The sequence below is a fragment of the Cavia porcellus genome, unplaced genomic scaffold (assembly GCF_034190915.1).
Source record: "Cavia porcellus strain 051 isolate PalLab524CR breed Dunkin Hartley unplaced genomic scaffold, mCavPor4.1 scaffold_2, whole genome shotgun sequence".
Classification (NCBI taxonomy): Eukaryota; Metazoa; Chordata; class Mammalia; order Rodentia; family Caviidae; genus Cavia; species Cavia porcellus.
In genome coordinates this window covers 46727544-46749245 of record NW_026947485.1, presented here as the reverse complement: position 1 = coordinate 46749245, position 21702 = coordinate 46727544, and the positions used below count along the sequence as shown (strand labels likewise).

Sequence of the window (21702 nt, the reverse complement as noted above, 5' to 3'; positions counted from 1 at the left end):
GCTTGTTTTAATATACTATACATATATTCTGCCAAAAGTGGGTCTTGGCCAAATATTTTATAACAATATTTGCTGTTCAATAAGTCTTTACTGAAATAAAGTATAGTGGTATGGTGTCTTATAGTCTCTGTAGGTATTATTATCCTCAATTAACATTTATAACTTCAAAGGATTTTCCAAAATACACATAATCCAAAGCAGCTATATAGACACTGTGTCCTTTTTCCCCTAACCAGAGTTAGGGATAGTGTTTCAAAGGGGGTAATATTATAGACAGCTAATTCAAGTAGAAATGTTGTAGGCAATCAGACAGGGCTATCCCTTTGAGGCAGTCAGTGAAAAAGATTTTGATTTGCAAAGACACATCAAAACTGTGGCTGGAGGTGCATCTGAAGATTAAAATCACAATGACCAGATTTACACAGTTTACTAATAGATAAAGGGGAGTTTGAGATTAGAGTTACCACTCTTTTGAGATTTTTATATAAGAACTTTTATCTCTTTAGGGGTGAGCCATCCTTTCCCACCGAGACTAAGATCTACTAAAACTAAAGACAAGACTACTACATATTGTCAACAAAGGTTAATGATGTCATCTGTATGCCCTTGCTACCATTGGATCAATATTACCTAAGTGACTTGTAATACTTGTAATCTTACTAGTAGATCATAATTTTGACCCATATTATACTCACCTTGTGATTTTGCTCTATAAAACTTCCATTGAGAAGTGGCTTATTGGCAACTAATTTGGGTTTCCTCCAGTCTCTCAGAAGCTATCTCCATTCTCCATTCCTATTTTCCAGTAAATATTTCTACTCTTAAAAAAATAGCATCAGAAGTTACCATATTACTTTTATTTTCCCTATGCTCAACCTTTTAATCAAGCTAATTAAAAATCACTATGAAGGAACTGATGTACTCCTGCATTTGAGAATTCATCATAGCTTTCAATTTAGAAAATTATTCTCAGCATTCTAGTCCAGTTACTTGGATGACCAATGGAATCACATATTCTTCATTGAGCTTAATAACTAGCAACCATGAGAATTCCATGTTTCCCTCACTTGTCTAAATTTAAAAACTTATAAACTTGTGCCTAATGCTCATGTATTTAATAATTCAGCACATCTTTATTGAATTCATATTACCCACCAAAGTTTTGGGTCAACATATGAAGAAAATATGGTCTCTGTCTTTGAGAAACTCAAATTAATTGGGGAGGGATGTGCTTTACTGCCATGTAGAAAGTCTCATAAGATACTTATGGGCAGATTGTGAAATAAAAACTGTATTGTCATACTTTCACACTTCAGCTCTTGAACAATAAGTGTAGCCCAATCAACAGCAAAATAAGGAATTTTAAGCATCCAATGATTTGGATTCATTAAAGATAAGTTAAAAATAAAAAATAAGAAACAGCTTGACTTTTCTAAACATCTTTTCATATCAATATGATAGAACACCTGCATGATAAAAGAGAAAAAGAAAGAGTAGAATATTTCTAGTTTCCAGTAGGGTTTCCAGTAGTGTTAAAAAAATTCTCTTAGTTGTGCAAATATTTTCATACTGCATCGAGAAAAGATGCTTGATTTTTTTTTAACATAAGCAATCTCACAGAAATGAAAGACTGTAAGGCTTTCAAAAATCAAACAGAAATTATTACAATTATATTGTTGTGTATAAATGTATGTCTTCCTATGACAAACACTTAAGCAAATGTACACAAATTATCTGACAACTGGAGCAAATCACTTTCTTAATATACATCTGTTTTGAAAATGATTTTCAAAAATCAAGAGATTAGGGGCTGGGGCAATACCTCAGGTGGTATAGCACATGCTGAACATGTATGAGGTGTTGGTTTAATCTACAGTACAAAAACAAGAACAAAGAGAAAAATCATTAAATCAGATCAATTATAATAGAAAAATTCAGACAGCTTAATTTTTTTTCTAAATTTTATAATATAATCATAGATGTAATGAATAATTAACTGAAAATGTAAAGGATTAATCTTTCAATATACATTTTAACAATTTTTGGTAATATTTCTTTTCTTTTTTTTTGGTCTTTTTGAGACAGGGTCTCGTTATGCAGTTCAGGCTGGCCTTGAGTTCACTTTGTAGCCCAGGCTGTTCTTGAACTTGCAACGATCCTCCTACCTCAGCTTCCCAAGTGCTGGTATTACAGACGTGAGCCATCACACGCAGCTGGTAATATTTATTTTCAATTGATAGATATCATATATATTTATAGAATACAGTGTGGTTCTTCAATAGCATATAGTGTGTGACGATCAAATGAAGGTAATTAAGATTTTTTTTGTGTTGCAATTGACTGTACTTTTTTCTAAATATCTAAATACTGTTGTAAACTATATTATTCCACTATGGCAGAACACTGGAACTTATATTTGTATGTAACTTTATTTTGTTTCCATTACCTAGCTCTACTTCTATTCCTCATCCTACCTACCACTCCTAGTCTTTAATGACTGTCTTGGCTACTTCCTTTTTGTTGAGACAAAGTACCTGACAACAAGTTAAAAGAGGAAAGGTTTTATTTTAGCTCTCACTATGTAGACGTTTCAGTCCACAGCCAGCTGGTTATAAGGCAGGCTGTGTGGCAGAGGAAACAGTCTGCTGCAGAGCAGGCAGGAAACAAAAGCACCAATGAGGTCTACACTACCTACTGGTGCCACTCACACTCAGAATGAGTGTTCAGACTTCAGTAAATCTACCTAACCACACCCAGAACTATGCTAATCCAATCATCAGACTAATTCAGTTATCATACCCATAATCCATATTCACACACCTCCTCTGAAAAGCCCTGGCTATGAGTGTATGAGGCTTTGGGGGACACACAGATAGAAGCCGTATCAGTGACCACTGTGATATTCACTACATCTATAAGGTAACCTTTTTAGCTTTCACATAGTGAATACCTAAGCATTTTTTTAAGCAGAAAAACTGCTATTACTAATGCATAACTATATTAAAATTACAGCAATTAAATAACTAGAATAAAAATTTTAAAACAATATAGTTCAATTTGCGAGATATTATTCAAATTCAAAAATGTTTCATGTATAGAGTAAAATTTGCATATGATAAAGTATTACATCTAGCAGCTGTTTCCTTGTTTTAAATGTAAAATATTAATTAAAAACTTCACATAATCACATAGAAAGATATAACTGGAATAACTCATATCTGTCTTTATTATTATGTTGGTTTTTATTTCCAATCCACTACTTACTGGGAACAAGTAGTCTCACAGTTGGTAATATCCGACATTATTTAGAATTCCTGATACATGGTGCCAATAAAAAGCAGACTATAAAATTCAATTTTATTATTGTTTCTAAGTCCTCTATAGACAAAACCTAGTCTCATTTCCCTACTCTGAGTTGACAGCTTCCATTGCAGTGCCTTTGGTATGTTACTTGCTAGATGGTTTGCATCCTGGTCCTATCAAATCTACAAACATTTTTTCATGATTTCATTTATGTACTGGGCACTGTCATAGGCACTCTTAAACATTATCTCCTTCGAACCTTGCTACAATCCTATAGTACAAGTAAGAACTCCTCCTTATCCTCATTTCATTAATGATAGCAATCATAGGGACCGTGGGCAACTTGGCTTAGATCATATGAATAAATGAGACAGAATTCAAACTCAGGTAGGATTAAAAGCCTATAGTCATATAAAACTGTGTCATGAGACAATAGGACTCAAGTGGCTTCCACATGATGTAGAACAGTGCACAAGAAACAGTCTCTGTCAGCAAAGGCTTCCAAGTATACTCAGTTATTCTACTTTCCCAAAGGTAGCCTTTCTCCTGTAACTGTCATCAGAGTTGTACTTATTAACATGTCATCAAACAATACAGATATTCTTTTGCATCTTCATTCTATTTTCCCTTCCCTCTTTCTGGGTCTCTTACCAATCAGGTATCAGAATTTCCTAATTGATTCTCTGGTTTTTTGCAACCTTTTATTTCCTATTTTTATTACTGGTTCTTTCTGATTTGATTTCACCAATCATGACTAATTTATAATTTAAGAATCTCTGTTTATTCTATCTGATGACAGTCTCTGAAGACTCATTTCTTCCATGTTTGTAACGAATGTAAGCTCAGTTTCCACATAACAGTTGCTCTCTTGTATCACTGGATGAGAAGCAATCTTAATAGGTATTATAATACTGTATTTGTTCCTTGCGTATGTTCTTAATTTCACTAGATGCTATGGTTTGGGTGTCATCTAAGGGTTTTCCCAATGATTCACTATATTAAAGAACTGACCTGCAAGGTGGTGGCATTGGAAGGTACAGTGGACATTTAACAAGAAGGGCTTAGCAGGAGGTCCGCAGGTCATTGGAGGACTCTGAGGAGACTGTGAGGTTCTACTTTCTCTCTCTGCTCCAGCTCAACATGTAACTGCTAATTTAAGTACTCAGTTAGGCCATTATTTTCCACCACTTTCACCAGAGGTGGATGGAAACCACCTGCTACCCCATTTTGTACTTTCACCTTCTAAACCATGAATTAAATAAAACTTTACTCTTCATGAAGTTAGTTACCTAGGGCATTTAATAGCAGTAATGCAAAGCTAATCCACTAACCCAGGTCAATTTTTATTACCTTGGTACTCTGTCAGAAGTCTGAATATGGACTTCGTGCCCAAGTATGGTGTTGATTTAAGGACTCAGTTCCTTTTGACTGATCTCATCCATGGTCTCAAATGTCTGTACAGCAAGCTCTTTATTGTTTTCCCGTATTTTTACAGGATTAGGTCTTTGTGATTACCAGCTTATTTCCAGATGGGTAAGTTTTAGCTTCTTAAAAGCACAGGATAGGTTTGCAATATTTTCACTCCACACAATTGATGTTAGGGATTTAACTCAATAGTACAGGACATAGTTAGCATATGCAAGGCCCATCTTTTATCTCCAGCACTGAAAAAAACCCAAGAACAAAAACATTCTCAATAAATTAGGGCCAATAAGCCAAGAATTTTCGACTTCTTTCCTTGTTCACTTTTCAATTTTGACTTTATTCTCTGTAATCTAGGGAACTGATTCTCTTAGTTTGAAGTGTCTTTCTTATATTTCATAGACTTTCTTTGTACTGATTAAATGGCTGTGGACAGCTTAGTATCCAGTAATTGATCATCCATCTCACTATCCTCCCTCTCATCTACTGAACCTGTACAGTGAAAACCACTCAACTTTCCTCCCATTAGCTATTTGTCTTTCCCCTATTCTCATTATACTTTATATCTAATGTCACCTCAATGTTTCTTCATGCACTTATAGGTAAGCTTTTTCAAGTGAATGGATCATGGCGAGATTAGTCCACTAATGAATTTATAACTAAATGTGATGTTAAGAGGTGCATCTGGTGAAAGAGGGGTCACTGGGGGCTTGGCCTGGAAGCCCTCCACCCCTTGATCTCTATTTCTCCTCTTGACTTCTGTGCCTGAGCAATTCTCTGCCATGCCCTTGTGCTATGCTGTCTTGCCTTGTAGTCAGTCAACAAGATAATGAAACAGCTACAAACTGTGAGCCAAAACAAACAAACAAAACCACTTTTTCTCCTTCAAAATGTGAGTGTCAGATACTGTATTTTAGCAACAAGAAGATAACTAGGTACTCTTTTTCTTCAGGTTCTCCATCATTAATACCCAGGAACCATAACAGAGAGTTCTCTTCATTGGACACTAGAAGTGGGAAAAGCTGAAAATATCTACAAATGTATAAAGGGAAAACTGAGGCTGCTTATAACTGATTCAATGAATGACTTCATAGATTTTAAAGGTGTAAATTTAGAAAGAGGGTACAGATAATATACTTTTAGTGCATGTATATATATGTATATATATACACACTCACATATATGTTAGAGAATAGCTGGTATAAAATTAAAAACAATTTCATTTAAATTTTTTACTATAGATTTTAAAATGGTGGTTTTAAGAGAGAACCCTAAGATGCCAAATAAATATTCCTTTGAGAACATACTATATGAAGAATTTTAATTCCCCTTTGACTTGAACATTGGTAAACTGTGACTATTTTACTTCCACTTCTGATTTTGTTCCCTAATTCTAACTCCTTCTACTTAGACAATAGTCCTACATGCAGTAGTCTCACACAGACTTACCTACATCCATTTCTCTCTTGTTTCCTGTGCAGGATCATACCCAGAGGTGAGAAAATACTAGAATTCTGGTAGTACAAAGCTTCAAAAAAATAGGGGTACAAGGGAGAACTAAGAATAGCACAAATGAGTCCCTGCAGTACAGAGAACTTAGGAGAGACACAGGATGTTAATGATTATGGTAATAGTCCTTCATGTTTATTGAATCATAACATTTACCAGGCAATTTAAAGTTTGAATAGATGGTATCATTTTAACCCAATATTCCAGGGCTCAACTATTATTACTATTTCGCATTTATACCAGGAAACAGAGGTGCTGTAGTAAAATAAGCTTAAGATTACACAACTATTGTTAGGCAAAGTGACAGAGAAAGTGCAGAAAAGGCAAGTATAACACTAGACCCTCTCTGGGAGCTTTAGCAACATATTTCTTGTGCTGACACTAATGCAGCTCTGTTTCAGTGCTATCTGTCTGTGTCTCTTCATTTTCAATTGTAAATCCAAAAAGGCTGTAGGTCATAGGCCTGCTTTTGGTCTATCTCTGATAAATCAATAAGCTGTGATCAGAAAAGACAGGAATATAATACAGTCATAACCTTCCCTGAACTGCTTAGATACACGTGTTGGTTATTAGCAGAAAATTATTTCAAAGGGCATTGACTGTATGACCTAAAGACATAGGAAGCTCTCACATGCATGTGCAATAGGATTCTATGAAGCTGGTAGATATTTGAACAATAAGAGTTGTTCATTAGCTAAAATATACAGTGTGTATATCTTATTTTTGGTTTCTCTGGGGGTTTATGCACACTTACTAGATTAGGAATTATTTCATTTTCCTTAATAGAATATTCCCTGAAGCTCAGTTTACATTGAAAGATTCTCATTTTGATAGCATGCCAGATTAGCTATTCTGAATGAGCCACTTGCTGAAAGCAACTAAAAATTCTGGATTAAAAAATCAAATATCAAAAAAAAAAAAAAAAAAAAGAAATATACTTGTGACCGAGTAGGACCTGAAAAAAAATCTCAAGTGGTGCCATAAAAGGTGTGGTGGTGGGAGAAATGTTAAGTGGGCTTTTGTTCAGATTATCATCAAATTTTGGACATTTAGAGTTCCTGCTCTGATAGTTGTGTAGCATGCCAGATCAAAGAATAAAACCAACAGCCAATTTAAAAGGAACAGTTTAATAGGTTTTAAAAATTTAGGATCCCCAAAAGCTATATTCCCTGCACAAAGGTGAATGAGAAAAAAAATCTCATATACACAAAGGTCAGTAAGGAACAAATCTACCTTGGAATTGAAAGAAAAAGGAAGAAAAAAAATCTCCCTGAGAAACTAAAACAAGACATTTGATTTAGACGCTCAAACTCAATCTGTTTGTACAATACAACAAACCTCAACTGAAGAATGTAAGCTAGCCCTAGGATGGCTGGTGTCCCTAAGCAACTTGCAGAAGCAAATTCTTAAACGCTCTAAAAAAACCTCAATTTTAACTATAGCTTCAAAGAATCCTCACATATTTACACCACCAAAAAACATGGAAAACCACAATTTAGAGGGAAATAGCCACCTTGAGCAAAAGTCTCCATTTTTAAAGAAATAATACACAAAAAGTCTAAAATTTTCAGCACTGGACATAATAAAAAAGAGAATGTAGACTATTCAACTCGTACAAGAAATTTTAAAAATGGTTTAAAAAGAGAACAGAACTTCTAAAACTAAGAAATATTTGTAACTTTTGAGAAGTGACATATAAAAGGCAAATTAAAATAAATACATGTCAAAATAAAATCTTAAATATAGCTTACAAATCTTCTAAGGAACAATTTTCTCCGAAGATGAGGCGATTGAAGTAGAAAATAACAATACACGATATTTATTGAGGATAAGGATTTTTAACAAAGAATAAGACCAGCAGTGAAATATTAAATACATCACTGATAAGCATTTGCGGAAGGAAGTCAGAAAATAAGGCATCATCCAGGACTACAGACCTCTAACACAGACTGTTTAGTCATATAATATAAAGTTATTGCTAGCACAACCCACTTGATGTTAAGGTTCTCGTCAATAATTATGATTGGCCACTGTTGGGGGGTGTAGGTGCTTATGTGTGTGTTATTGCACATTACAATGACAAGATACATTGACTCACCAGAGCAGAGGACTGCAAGCGCCTACTGAGGACTACCTGCGCCTCTTTTAGTCAGGTAAATACACATCCACTCCAGCCGCAGGACAGTCTTGAAAGGAACCCAATCCGATGTCCCACTTGTATTTTAGGAGTGAATACTGAGAATAAATTCCAGAAGAGTTCTGCTTTGAATAGTACGAATGGCCCGAACTTTGCTGATCATTCTAGCGTTTAGAATCTTTACTACTTGCCTCGTATTCCTTGACACCTACGACTTACAAACACGGTAACATGGAATCATAGAAGAGAACAGGTGAAAAGTTGTTCCTAGTTGTGTCTTCCAGACGCATACAACTCCCGTCGTTCCCTATGAAAAGAATCAACAAATAAACAGAGGCACCGCATTTCAGATTCTTTTGCGCCACGCCTGCGATGGCGTCTGGTTTTTGTAGTCTTCCTGAGCAGAGTCACCAGCGTCCTTAACCTCACAGCTACGAAATAAAACTACACTTCCCAGTAAGGCGTGGGGACTAGCGCTGGACGCGTGACGTCACCGATCCGATCAGCCAATGGCAGCTTCGGGCGGCAGTGAGGCAAGCGCCGTCAGGCGCCAAAGTGGTTTTTTTTTTTGTTTTTTTTTTTTTTTTTTTTTGCCGGAGTCGAGCGGGTGCTGCTAGCGGAGGCGCCATATTGGAAGGGACAAAACTCCGGCGACAGCGAGTGACACAAATAAACCCCTGGATCCCTTCGTTCCCCCAGCTCTAAGGGCCGCGATGTTGTACCTAGAGGACTATTTGGAAAGTGAGTGCGTGGCACTGGCGGCGGCCGCCTGTGGGACCTGTGGGCGGGCGAGAGCGAGAGTGGACGGGCAAGCAGGATGGCGGGAGGGAGGGGGAGGCGGGGGATAGTTCTTTCTCACGGTAACTGGCAGCCTCGTTGTGAGCTGCCGGCTCGCCCCCCCCACGCACGCACGCATGCACGCAGTGACGTAAGCGCGTATTTTGCCGTTGGCCCCGCCCCGCTCACGGACTCTGTTTGACAGTGATTGAGCAACTTCCAATGGACCTGAGGGACCGCTTCACGGAGATGCGCGAGATGGACCTGCAGGTGCAGAGTAAGTCGGCACCTTCACTCTAGTTCGCTGCGCGCGCTCAATCCTGAGCTCCCTGGCCACCACGCTAGCTAGTGTCGGCGCGCTTTGACTGCTCTGGGTCACCTAAAGAGTTGTCACAAGAATCGGGCAGCGCTATATTTGCTGCTGATTTTTCTTCCACGCTACTTTTCTTGGGGCTTTTGTGAGAGAAGGAGGCTTTAGAGCACGTGTATTCCTCTCTCAAATTCGGCATCGTGCAAAAAATGCTTCTGTACCTTCATTGAGAATGTGTGTATTATGTGTGTTTTGATGGAAATCAGTCTGAATGTTGAGAAGATTTTCACTTGAGGTTTATGTATCCAGCTTAAATTTCAGCTTTCGTACTTTTTGTTCAGTTGGATTTTGTTTGGATTTGTGTAAGGATAGAAAGCAAGGTGGGCTTTAATGTATTTTGAGACCTTGGTGAACTTGGCATATTGAATTTTGAAAATTACACTTTGAGTTGTCAGCAGCATGATCATTTTCTCATAATGAGTGAGGGAAATAAGATTTTATGGAAAACTTGCATATTATGATCAAAATTTTGGTCATTGGTGAGCTTTGTTCGTTCTCTGATAACTTAGTAGTTTGAGTAACTTTTTCCCAGAATTAGCCTCACTCTTTCATAGAGCAAGGAATGAAAGCAGGTAGCTAAGGAATCACTTCTGGTAGCTGGGAACTTGACCATTTTCATTCTTCCTACAACACACTCACATCTGTATCTTTTGTTCATGAATATACTTTTCTCAGCTTCATGTCAAGTTCTTGGGGCACCTTGTCATCCAGCCTGTTGTAGTGTGCAAGTCTGAATTCTATATGGGTTGTGATCGAAAAATATGGTGAGTGTTTAAATTTAAAAACTTAGTACAGTGAAACACATATTGCCAATAATCCCTGTCAAAATAATCCCTTCTTACCTTGAATATATTGCCTTATCTCATCAGTATTGCTGCTTTCTGAAGCAGTTCTGTAAGTCCTCTTTCAGGAGTGTTACAGTTGCATTGATGTCCCAGTCGATTCAAAGGGTTTCTTTTTTGTGATCATTTGGCTTTGAGGAAGAGCTAGAATTCCGCAGTGTCAGATCCAGTGAATACGGTGGGTGAAGGTGCGCTGAAATGTTTTTACAACCTGCCTTTGTATTGGATGGTACTCAATAAAAGCATGCATCTTATTTTTGGTAACACCTCAAAGAGACTCATGGAGGAGGGCTTGCAGAAGTGCCTCAGAAATTATCAGTGATAGGATAAGTGTATATTCAAGTGAGGAGGAGGATATTAAAGGGGAAGTAATTGCAATGTCTTTTACTGTAATAACATTTTAATTTAAGCATTTACTATATATTTTGATCATACCTTGTGTGTGGTTTTCCAACTGCCTCACCATCCATGTTAATAGAGTTGAAAGGTGAAAATATTTCTTGAGGTAGTATTCTCTCCAGAACTGAGCATAGACTTTGTTGTCAGGTAGACCTGAGTTTATTTTAGGACATTATTAATTTACTCATTGACATGACTGCATTAATATGTCTGAGGAGTTTCATTGTAAGAAAAATATCATTTGAGATTTAAAATATTATGGATGAATTAGAATGCATGATAGGTGTTACTTAAAGAATTACTGTCATTTTAAACTTTATCATAAAATTTCTTTGCAATTTGTAGATTATATGGAGTACAGTCTTTTTAAGCATTAGATTTTTACAATAACCAGAATTTTCTAAAGTTAAGAGGTATTATGGATTAACAAAATAGGTCAGTGTATCAAATGTTAGGAGATTTTGTTTGTACTGTACTTTAAGAGTTTGTTTTTTTCCTAATCGAAATAACAACATAATCCATTTTATTTTTCTTGTTTTAGCTGCTGTTCAATGAAATAATTATTTTTGTTATGTCCTTTAGAAAAATCTTGTAAGCAAGTAGTGCATTAAGTGGATAAAGAGTTGCACCAGCTACTTTCAGTTGTGGTGTAAAATGATGGAGTGCTGAATACTGAAGCAAGTAGTTACAAGCTTTTTAAATCACTTTTTCTTATTAAAAGAAACGTGAGGCTATCTACTGGTATTTTCCACAAGCAGTTGAGTTTTGTCACATTCAGGTGACTTAGTACCATTACCTTTGACTCCAAAGCTATACTAATTTACTATGATACTATTGAGAAACTATGATATATATCCTGTGTTATGGACTCCACTTGGATTATTAGAAAAAATTTCGAGGTAACAAAAACAACAAACTAAGGTAATTAAGGTATTATATTGTAAATGGCCAATGAAATAGTACAGTATATGTTTTCAGATGTTTTTCTTACCCAAAGCATATATATCTTGTTTGTGAGTCTGGTTATCTAAATACGAAATTTTTTATGTCAGATGCAATGGATCAACTAGAACAAAGAGTCAGTGAATTCTTTATGAATGCAAAGAAAAACAAACCTGAATGGAGAGAAGAACAGATGGCATCCATCAAAAAAGTATGTGTAACACTTTAAATGACTTATCAATAAATATTAGGATCCTCTGATTAAGATACTTCAAAGTTTAATTGATTTATGATAGTAAAATAAGCAACAGTTATCATTGGCTCTTTAGAATTTAATATATTTTCTACTTTCAAACAGGAATTTTTAATCATTGAAGGATGCTGGTAATTTTAAAAATTGTTAAATAATGAATACCCTCCTAGAGAACTATGGGATTATTAATAAATACTTCCCTTCCTCTTTTTAATTTGTTTTTTTTTTTTTTTGATTGTATATTTCAAATTGTCTTACCTTTAGAGATGTAATACTGTTTTCCAATTTGGGCTACAAACTGGGAAGACAATCAGAAGATCCTGAGCATATTTTTCATATTTTAAGTGCCTAAGTTGGTGGGTTCACACAACAGGATCTTAAGGATTGCAAGTATTTTAAAAGTCTTTCAGTTTAAAACCTAAATTTGTTCATGAATTGGGCCTAGAAATACAGAATTCTTTGAATTCATAGTAGTTTTGTGGGAAATAGAGGTCTCTTCCAGATTATAATGGGCATAAGATCCCAATCCAGGTATGACGTACATCTGTCCAAGGCTAGGTTTGACAGAATAATTTAAAAGACTTGGGTTTGCTCACGATGTTGCCATTTAGCTATCTGACATTGGATTGTTTTTTTACTATCACTCAAAAATAATGCTTTCCTACACCAATCTTCATGTAATTGTTCAAGGACTAAGAAATAAATTTAGAATCTGCAAATTCAGTAGTTATTTATTCTGCTGTGTAGAGGGAAGATTTTTTCTGTTAGGAGAAAAACAAAATCAGAATCTATTAAGACAGGTAGCCCTGCCTTGAAAGATACCTAGGGGCCCAGGTAGGTGTTTGTGAATATAGCCATCACATATATACATCGCAAAGGCATTGCTTATTTAATTATCAAGTTTTTTGTGTTGTACAACTCCAGTATAACTCCATAGTCTGGTACCCCTTGGAAATTAATAGAATATTTGTTTCTCTTTTTTAAAAAACTAATTTGTTTTACATTGTTGAGAAATCTAAAGTATATGTTAAGTTGTATGAATTTATATCTAATTTAAAATGGATGTTATAGGACACGTGGATAATAAGGATGCATAGAATAGGATCTTTTCTGTAGGTTTGGTTTTATAACACTTTATTTTTAGCCAGGTGGGATGATACACACTCATGATTCCACCACTCAGGTGGCTGAGGCAGGATTCTTTAGTTCAGGCCAACCTGGGCTACATAGCTAGACCTTGTCTCAAAAAGAAAAACAATAATTTTTTTAATGGAACATAAATGTCCTTTGCAAATTAGATAAATCTTTCTTAACGTTCATTTTATTTTCTTTGAAATACTATTCATTAGCTCACATAGCTTTTTCTAGACTAGACTTGAAATATATATAATCTTTTCTAAGACTACAGAACACATTGCTTTAATTCTTGGCTGTCGTGTATAATTTTTGATTCCCCCCCAACTATACCCTTTGCCTAAGTGGCAATTTATTACTAATACTGGATGATTGACAGTGATAACAAGGCATGATAATGAATGCAGTTAAATATCCTTCCATGCATAGTTATAATTATTAATCCCTGAAATGACAATGTTTTTATTCAGGACTATTACAAAGCTTTGGAAGATGCAGATGAGAAAGTACAGTTGGCAAACCAGATATACGACTTGGTAAGTAAAATTCATGTGCATATACAATACTATATAAGAACTTGAATTATGACTTATGTTTTAAATTTGGTGGCTTATATAGGAAGAATAGATTGAAACTAAATTATTATTTTGTTGAGCATATTAAATTTGAGAGAGTTCAGTATCTGTATTTTGTTTATTTAAGGAAGAAACATTTAAAAATCCACAGTATTTAGTTACAAGGCTGGAACTTTATATTTTAGCCAAGATTATACTATTGTAAGATAGATAGATGGATAAACAGATAGATATGCAAGACGACTTTTTTATTTTACTGATCCTAAACTTTTAAAGTAGTGTGTTTACTTGCCTGTTAGATCATTTTGAGTATGTTTCTGTAGTAAAATACATGTGAAAGTCTGCTGAGGAGATTTTTTGGTAGTTTAATTAAAAGGAGGAAAAGAATCATTGGAATCAGTGTTTACCTAAGAGATGTTGATAAATAGTTGTCAGCTATCAGATGGCAAAAATGTTCAGGAAGCATTAGATAACATGCATTTTTTTAAAGCTTCCTTCTTGTAGGAGTACTTGTAAAAGATTGAAATCACCAAGAAGACATATCTAATATATACTTCTTAAGTTGATGTCACTCTGGTACTTCTTTATTGTGAAGCATCTTTTTTTAAAAATATATTCCTCAGTCGGCACTAATTTCTATTTTTGTCTTATTAGCAAGTAATAGCAGAAAACATTCACTTTAGTTTGACTTTACCTTACTGATTTCATCTCTCATGTTTTCAGTCTTTTCTGAGAACAGTTTTGTTACTCAGCAAGTGCATATAAAGTAAATGTCTGTGAGCAAGCCACAACATAAAAAGATACACATCTCATATGGTGTGTATTATAAATGCTGATGCTAAACTCAAAATGTGTGTCATGTAGCCGCTATAGAGAACGTTTAACTGTGTGTATATTGAAAATATTCTAATGGCTGTAATAATCTAGGTACTTTATTCATGTATTTGTTCTAAAAAGGAATAGCTACAGTCTATCTTTAGGCAATGTCTTTAGTATGAAGACAAAAAGTACTTGATTGTTTGAGTCTTGGATTATGTCTGTAACAAGCCTTTTGCACTTAGATCTAAAGCTAATTTATTTGGTAACATTCTTCCTCATATTTTATAATGCTTTTTAATTCTATAGCTCTTTGCTTGTTTTCCTTGTTTAATATTTTGTTACTTTACTACTTGTCATAACTTTACTAAAAATAACTTTATGTATTTCGAAAAATATTTAACATTCATGTTGGCCTTTAAATATATGTGCATGTATTTATGTTATTTATGAACCATGAGCCTTATTTTTTTATCCACAGTGCTACAATGGTTTTTCTTGGGTATAATGAAAAAATAGAAAGTAAATACTAGGAACAGTCTCAGTCTTCCATGTACTAGTAAACTAGCTGGGAAGAAATAGCTATGAATTCAGGTAGGCAACCTGTACATAAAATATAATAAGTATGAGTCAGTGGAGTAGAATATTAAGGGTATCTGGTGAAAAACTGAATTATGTTGTGTTATGTCTGTGTGTGGTGTTTGGTGATGAGTTTTAGACAGATTAGGGATGTTAGAGATTGTATTGAGGAGAAAGCATTTTACTCAGAGCATAAACAGAATGAAAGTAAAAATTAAATTTTTTTCTTTGAGGGAGATTAATCTAGACCAGAGCGTGAGATAACAGAAAGGTGAACTAATATATTTAATAAATATAATTAATGTAGTAAAAGGTGGACATTCACACAGGATCCCTACAGTGAGAGTACAAAGCCCAGTTCAGCCTTTTCACTGGTAGCATGATTTTGGAAGTTATTTACCTATAAGGTGAGAGTATTTGTATCTTTTACTAGCATATATGTGCATAAGTATATAAACACATGTGAAGTCTGTGTGATGTATATGTATAAAATATTCCCTTCTTCATTAAAAACTAGATCCATCTTATGTTCCATACTGAAATTTTCTGCTTTCCCAAAGTCATTGCCTCTCTTTTAGTCTTGCCAAGTGGAAGGTATTTTCTCTCACTTTCCTGTTATCTCTTGGGCTGCCTTTTGTCTTGTCTTTTTTTTCCCTCTTTTTAAATTTTTTCCTTCCCTTATAAAAACTACTATTACTATTTCAGGTGGCAGTTCATATTTGTAAAAATGTCTCTCTTCGGGACTTCACTCATGTGGAGTGTAAATTAATGGAAGTTGAGAATAGAATAGTGGCCACTAGAGTCAGGAGAGGATAAAGAAGAGAGGGAGGGAGGGTAGTCAAAGGTCGATTGATTAATACTATGCTATAGTTAACATTCAGGTGTCCTGTTGTTTTACAATAGGAAGATACGGTGACAGTAGCTAATAATAACATGATATATATTTTTTTAAAGATAGAAGAAAAGATCTGGAATGTTTTTTATCATAAAGAATTGTGAGATTTTACTGTAAAGAAGTATATGAGGAAATAGCTCTTTACTTTTATGACTGTTATACAGTAGTCATATGTATTGAAATATCACATGGTAACTTGTAATCATGTATAATTTCTAGTTTATCAGTTTAAAAAACCCTCCTTTGAGATATCATCCATTCTCATTATCACTGTTACTTAATGTTTTATAGATCAGTCCCTTCAGTTTATTGGGAAACTTGCACATGATTCAGAATTACTCTCTTGTGAAATCATCTTATTTTATAGTTATCTACTTTTTATAAATTCTGACTTTCTTCATAGATACGTGCTGAACTTGATCATCACTTGGGATTTTTCTGTCTCTGAAATTCCTTCTGTATCTCTTAATTCATTTCCTACCACTTTATCATTGTTTGTATTTTTAATGTTTCCTAAGCAAGAGTCTAGTTGAGCCCTTGAACTTTTTACTAGTATATTCCATACCATTGGCAACATAGGATGAACTTTTATTTACTCTAAAAAAATCACCAGTTATCACAAGTCACTAGAAAAACTGGGAGAAATCATGCAGCTATGATGTTGGTTCCTCTGCAAATTCATGATTTTTCATTATTATTTGGGCTTTTTACATTTGACTCTGTGCCCTTGTATTTGAATTTAATGAGCTTCATTTTGTCCTGCCGCACACATTACACAAACATCCCTTTTCCAGTCGTCGTTTTGCCTTGCATTGTTAATATGTTTTGAGGGGTTTTGGTGGGAAATTCATGAAATATCTTCTACTTATCAGTTCCACAAAGGCCCATGTCTTTACCTAGACTTACTCTCCTACCTCTTTCAAACGATGAGGTATTCTCCTGATTATTACTCCACTTTTATTCTTTTTCAACCTCCTTGACATTCCCTAACCTTCAATTTAAACCTAAATCCTTGTGATTGGGATTCTATATAATTCTCTGAAATTACATTGATAAACTTCTTTACAGATCAGTACACAGAGTACTCTGTAGTCCTCTTAAACTAACTCAGGAAAGTGAACACTTTCCCATTCTTGTTTTTCCTTGCAGTCTTGCTTATGTGTTATCATCTGATTGCCCTAATATGATTCTCACACCTTGTGGCCTTTCTCACTATGTTGCTCGTAGGTCACATGGCGATGTCCCTCAGGTTTTGTCCTTGACCTATGATGTTTCTTACTCTTCAAGTGCTGCTCATATAAAGGAAATTTTCTTCTCTTTTATTTCCAATCCAGAGGGCTAGGAAGATGAATTGCTGCACAGTGAATTGTTCTGTCAAATGTAGTTTTGTCCCCCACCCCTGTATACCACCAAAGTTGAGGAAGACTTGTCCATTACATTTTCATATATTTTCCTAGTTTTAACAGGTGTACATTAATTATTTCTCAAATTCAGACTTTTTCTCTGAGTCTTTTCATATTATCTGAGAATCCTTAAGCCTTGGAACTCAGTTTATTAAAATCTAAGATTCTTAGACTCATTCTTTTTCTTACCCATGTATCCATTTTGTGTTTTTACATCTCAGAAGAAACACAGATTATATTGTCATTCAAGTTAAGTTACTGAAAGACATCCTGGACTCTGTCCCTGTTTTGCCCTGCATTTACTGAATTACCATGTCTTGTTTACTTTATTATCTAAGTACTTGTAAAGTCCTTTCCTCTATTCATTTAGCCTGTTTTAGTTTGTCTTAGGTGCTTTCTTGTAGCTGGGAAAGAAGACCCAGCACCCACAGGTTAAAGGAGAATAGGGTTATTTTAGCTTACAGTTTGTAGACATTTCAGTCCATAGTCAGCTGGCTCTGAGGCAGGGCAGCATGGCAGAGGGGCACTGCAGAAGAGAAACAGTCGTGGCAGGGCCAATAGAAAAAAGCAAAAGCAGCCGCAGACCTCCCTTCCCCTTGTATTGTATTTAGGCTACAACTAATCCAATTATCACAGTCTCATTATCCACTGTCACACACTATGATCTAGTCACTCCCAGAAACCCCACTGACAGTGCATGAGGCTTTGAGGGGAAACCTGTATATAAGCATTAATACAGTTAAAACACTTTTTTAAAAAATTAAAATATAATGAGAAACGATAAAATGTACATATCCTACATATGCCGTTCATTTGTATGCATGTATATATCCTTGGAACTAATACCCCTACCAGGGTCCAGAGCATTGCTGTTTACTCTGGAAACTTCACTCAAGTCATTTTTAGTGCCTGCCGCACCTCTAGTGCCTTTCTCTCTCACCTGAATGGCTACAGTAGTTTTTCTAAATGGTGTTTCTTCTTGAATTTAACATTTTTGACTTACTGAATCCTAAAATAGATATTTCAGCCCACTGTCTTAATTTCTTTGGTGTTTTTCTTCTGATCTGTTTAGCATATCCTGAAGCTATAGCCTTACAAGTAATTACAGTAAAATTTAGAGGAATTATTGATTTGTTTGTTGGGAGGTCGCTAAGTAAAATCATCCTGTGAAATTGATTAACATTCATGAAATGTCACCTGTGCTCATCCAAGTGAAAGTCTGTAAATCTGTGTTGTGTGCTCCTTATCTAATACTTGAGAGCAAAAGTGTTTCAGATTTGAAGTTTTTGGACTTTGGAATATTTGTGTAGACTTTACCAGTTAAGCATCTGTAATACCATAATTCATAGTGGGAAATACTCCAAAATACACTTTTTGTGTGTTGACAAGACACCACAAATACCTCATGTAACAGATCTTAGTCAAAAATTAAGCACCCTCAATATATTATTTAAAATTGCTGTCAGGCTATATGTAATGCAAAAGTACATATGAAACATAAATGAAGTTTGTATTTAGTTTTGGGATCTATATCCAAGATGTCTTACTATATACGTGCAAATGATTTAAAATCTGAAACACTTGCCAAACATTTCTGATAAGGGATATGTGTGATTTCATTCCTCAGTGTTTTATGTGACATGGTGTTTCAATATAATTTTTACTTTAAAAAAATTTTATTTATTTTTAAATCAATAATCAATTGATTTATTCCTAAAGCCAATACTGTATCTCATTTATTAGTGAAAGAAACTACAATGGGTAATATCAATAGATGAAGAAATTTGTGGAATTAGCCTGATAGAATAAATTGATAATTTATTATAGTAGGTGTAGTGAAGTTTGAATAATAAAAATTGATTTTTCTTAAAATAATTTTCTTCTAGAATCTTGATATTTATAAATAGTCATTAAACACTTCTTTGTATTCCTTAATCATATGTCACCATTCTAAGGAGTGTTAGAATGCCATACCTAATAAAGTTGATTTATATAGACTCTGATAAAATTGGACCTTTTAGTTAATGCTTGAATGATTTTAGTAGCCTCTTGCAATGCTTCAGTACCTTTGAACTTGCTCTTTTTTATATCCTGGTCTGTTTTTGAGGTGATTATATTTCAGACTCACATTTTATCTATAAATTTGGGAGTTCTTCATATGATACTGTAATTAAGAAAATATATGGATTTGACCTTTTGATATGTCTGCTGTCCTTATTGTCTTTTAGGAGGATGATTAGATGTAGTTTATGTGCTGAAGTTTTAAGTAGTGAGTGCCTAAGGATAGGTCACATTTTTATCTAGTTTAAATATAATTTAGAAGTGTAAAGAATCATTTTTATGACTTATCAGAGAAATTCTTTGCTACAGTGGCTCTTCCCCAATTTACCCCTTTTAGTCACTATAACCAAATCTGTACGCAGATTGAAATTTATCTCTTATTGCCATGGATTTCATTCTGGAACCTAATAAACGGATTGCTCATTCTGAAAGGTCAGGCTAAATGTCTAAATGGTTGAATTTGACTGTCTTGGAAGCAGTTGATCAAACAGAGATACTTTTAGTTTAGATCCATCAGTAGTACATTTTAAATTTTGAATATTGGAAACTTTAGAGATTCAGAAGAGGAAGAATTAAAGTAATACAAAAAGACGAGTTGTGTGTGTGTGTGTGTGTGTGTGTGTGTGTGTGTGTGTGTGTGTTTGTGTTTTGTACAGAAGGGCCAAGTGTAACTTCTAATTTTTATAGCATAACTGTATTAACAAGTAATTTTCCTTTGGTTCTAAAGATTTCACAAAGTAAAGTAGCTTAAACCTAAAGCACTTATAATTTGGGGTTATAGAATATGACTTGGTGTAGAACAAGAAAACTTTTGTGGATACTTACTGACATTCCCTGGTGTAAGGTTAAATTTTGTAACTAGTGAAAATTATGATCTGGGTTTATTTCACCCAGCCTTACTCACACTGGGAACAAATCAGTAAGTAGAGTGTGGTCAGCTTTGTATTGGAAAATTATGGCCAGTGGGAAATGCCTCTTAGATAGATCAGTACTTTCTTTGCTGTTCTAAATTAGTCTGATGAAATCAGACTAATTTAGTGTGGGGCAGTAGGATAACTTGGCTCTGTTTTGATCTATAGCTGTGGATCCAGTATGATAATCAATTAGAATAGATACTTTACCCATTCATGAAGTAAAGGGAATCATGTGGCCAAGGGGGAAGGCACATACTAGATTTCAGTCAAGTTCAGTTTACTCTTATATATCTTAGTGTAAGTATCCTAGTGCTTTGTAGTTTAAATATCATACCTGACTTCTGATTTGACTTAATACAGAAATGGTAAATCTAAGAAAAATAATTTTCATTGTCTAGTTGTTGTTTATGCTATTCATAATATTTTTTTTTATCAAGAAGTGAAAATACATGGAAACCATATTACAAAGCTGACCTGCTCAAAGTGGTTAAGTGGTTTTTTTGTTTTATTTTAACTATTTTTAATAATTAATAATTTTAATTAATTTTCTACAATTATTCATTCTTTGAATTATACTGCCTTTTCTGAACTATCTAGCATTGAAAATGTTAACATTTTCCCATCTTGACTAGTTCTTTTTTTGAGATGAGGTCTTACGATGTAGCTCAAGCTGTCCTTGAACTCACTATATTGCCTAGGCTGGCCTTCAGCTTTCAGTGATCCTCCTTCCTCAGCCTCCCAAGTGCTAAGTTCTAATTTCTATGAAGGTAGTGATTCTCCCACATTCATATATCTTCATTTAATCTAGTGCCAAGCACACAATAGACGCTCCATATTTAGTTTTGGTGTAATTGGGGTGTTTTCATTGCATTTAGTGTCTTGAACTAGAACAGATTTCCCTTGAGATTAAATTTTGACAATGAAAGAAATATTCTTGAATAATTGAGGTCTGTGTTCATACTTTATTGAAAGGCAGGTTCCATTAAAGGATGCTGAATTACCTGCACGTTCTTTGAATAGGAGCAAGTGTCTATAATATGTGCCCTATAGGGTTTTAAATGTTGTACTTCCAGTGTGTACTGTATTTGCTTTCTCTGTAGCTAAAAATAAATAAATAAATAAATAAAAATTGGTTAATCCATTTTAGAAATTATAAATTTAGAATATATTAAGTTCCATCATGTTTTACCTAAGAAATCTCTCCCCAGATACTCTAATATTTTCTTTATTGTGAAAAATCTGGATTTGAAGATATAGAAAGCCTTGTTTTCTTTGTGGTTCAGCTACTTTCCATTTGATATTCACTCAAATTTACATCCTATTAAGTTGCCATTTATTAAATATTTTTCATGCACAGTTTAAAAAAATAAC

General features: G+C 34.6%; 1 protein-coding gene across 4 annotated transcripts in view; it reads left to right on the top strand.

Annotated features, from left to right (window-relative positions):
* Positions 1-8940: 8940 nt before the first annotated feature.
* The window catches only part of Ing3 (inhibitor of growth family member 3), a 26692-nt gene continuing 13930 nt past the window's right edge, over positions 8941-21702 (top strand). For 3 of the 4 annotated variants that reach the window (XM_013158379.3, XM_003475145.5, XM_063241611.1), the window contains exons 1-4: positions 8941-9112; positions 9354-9425; positions 11812-11912; positions 13559-13624. In XM_013158379.3, coding sequence (XP_013013833.1) covers positions 9085-9112; positions 9354-9425; positions 11812-11912; positions 13559-13624 — 267 coding nt within the window. In that variant the 5' untranslated portion in view covers positions 8941-9084. The remainder of the gene's footprint in view (positions 9113-9353; positions 9426-11811; positions 11913-13558; positions 13625-21702) is intronic. The other variant, XM_013158380.3, reaches the window with a different exon arrangement.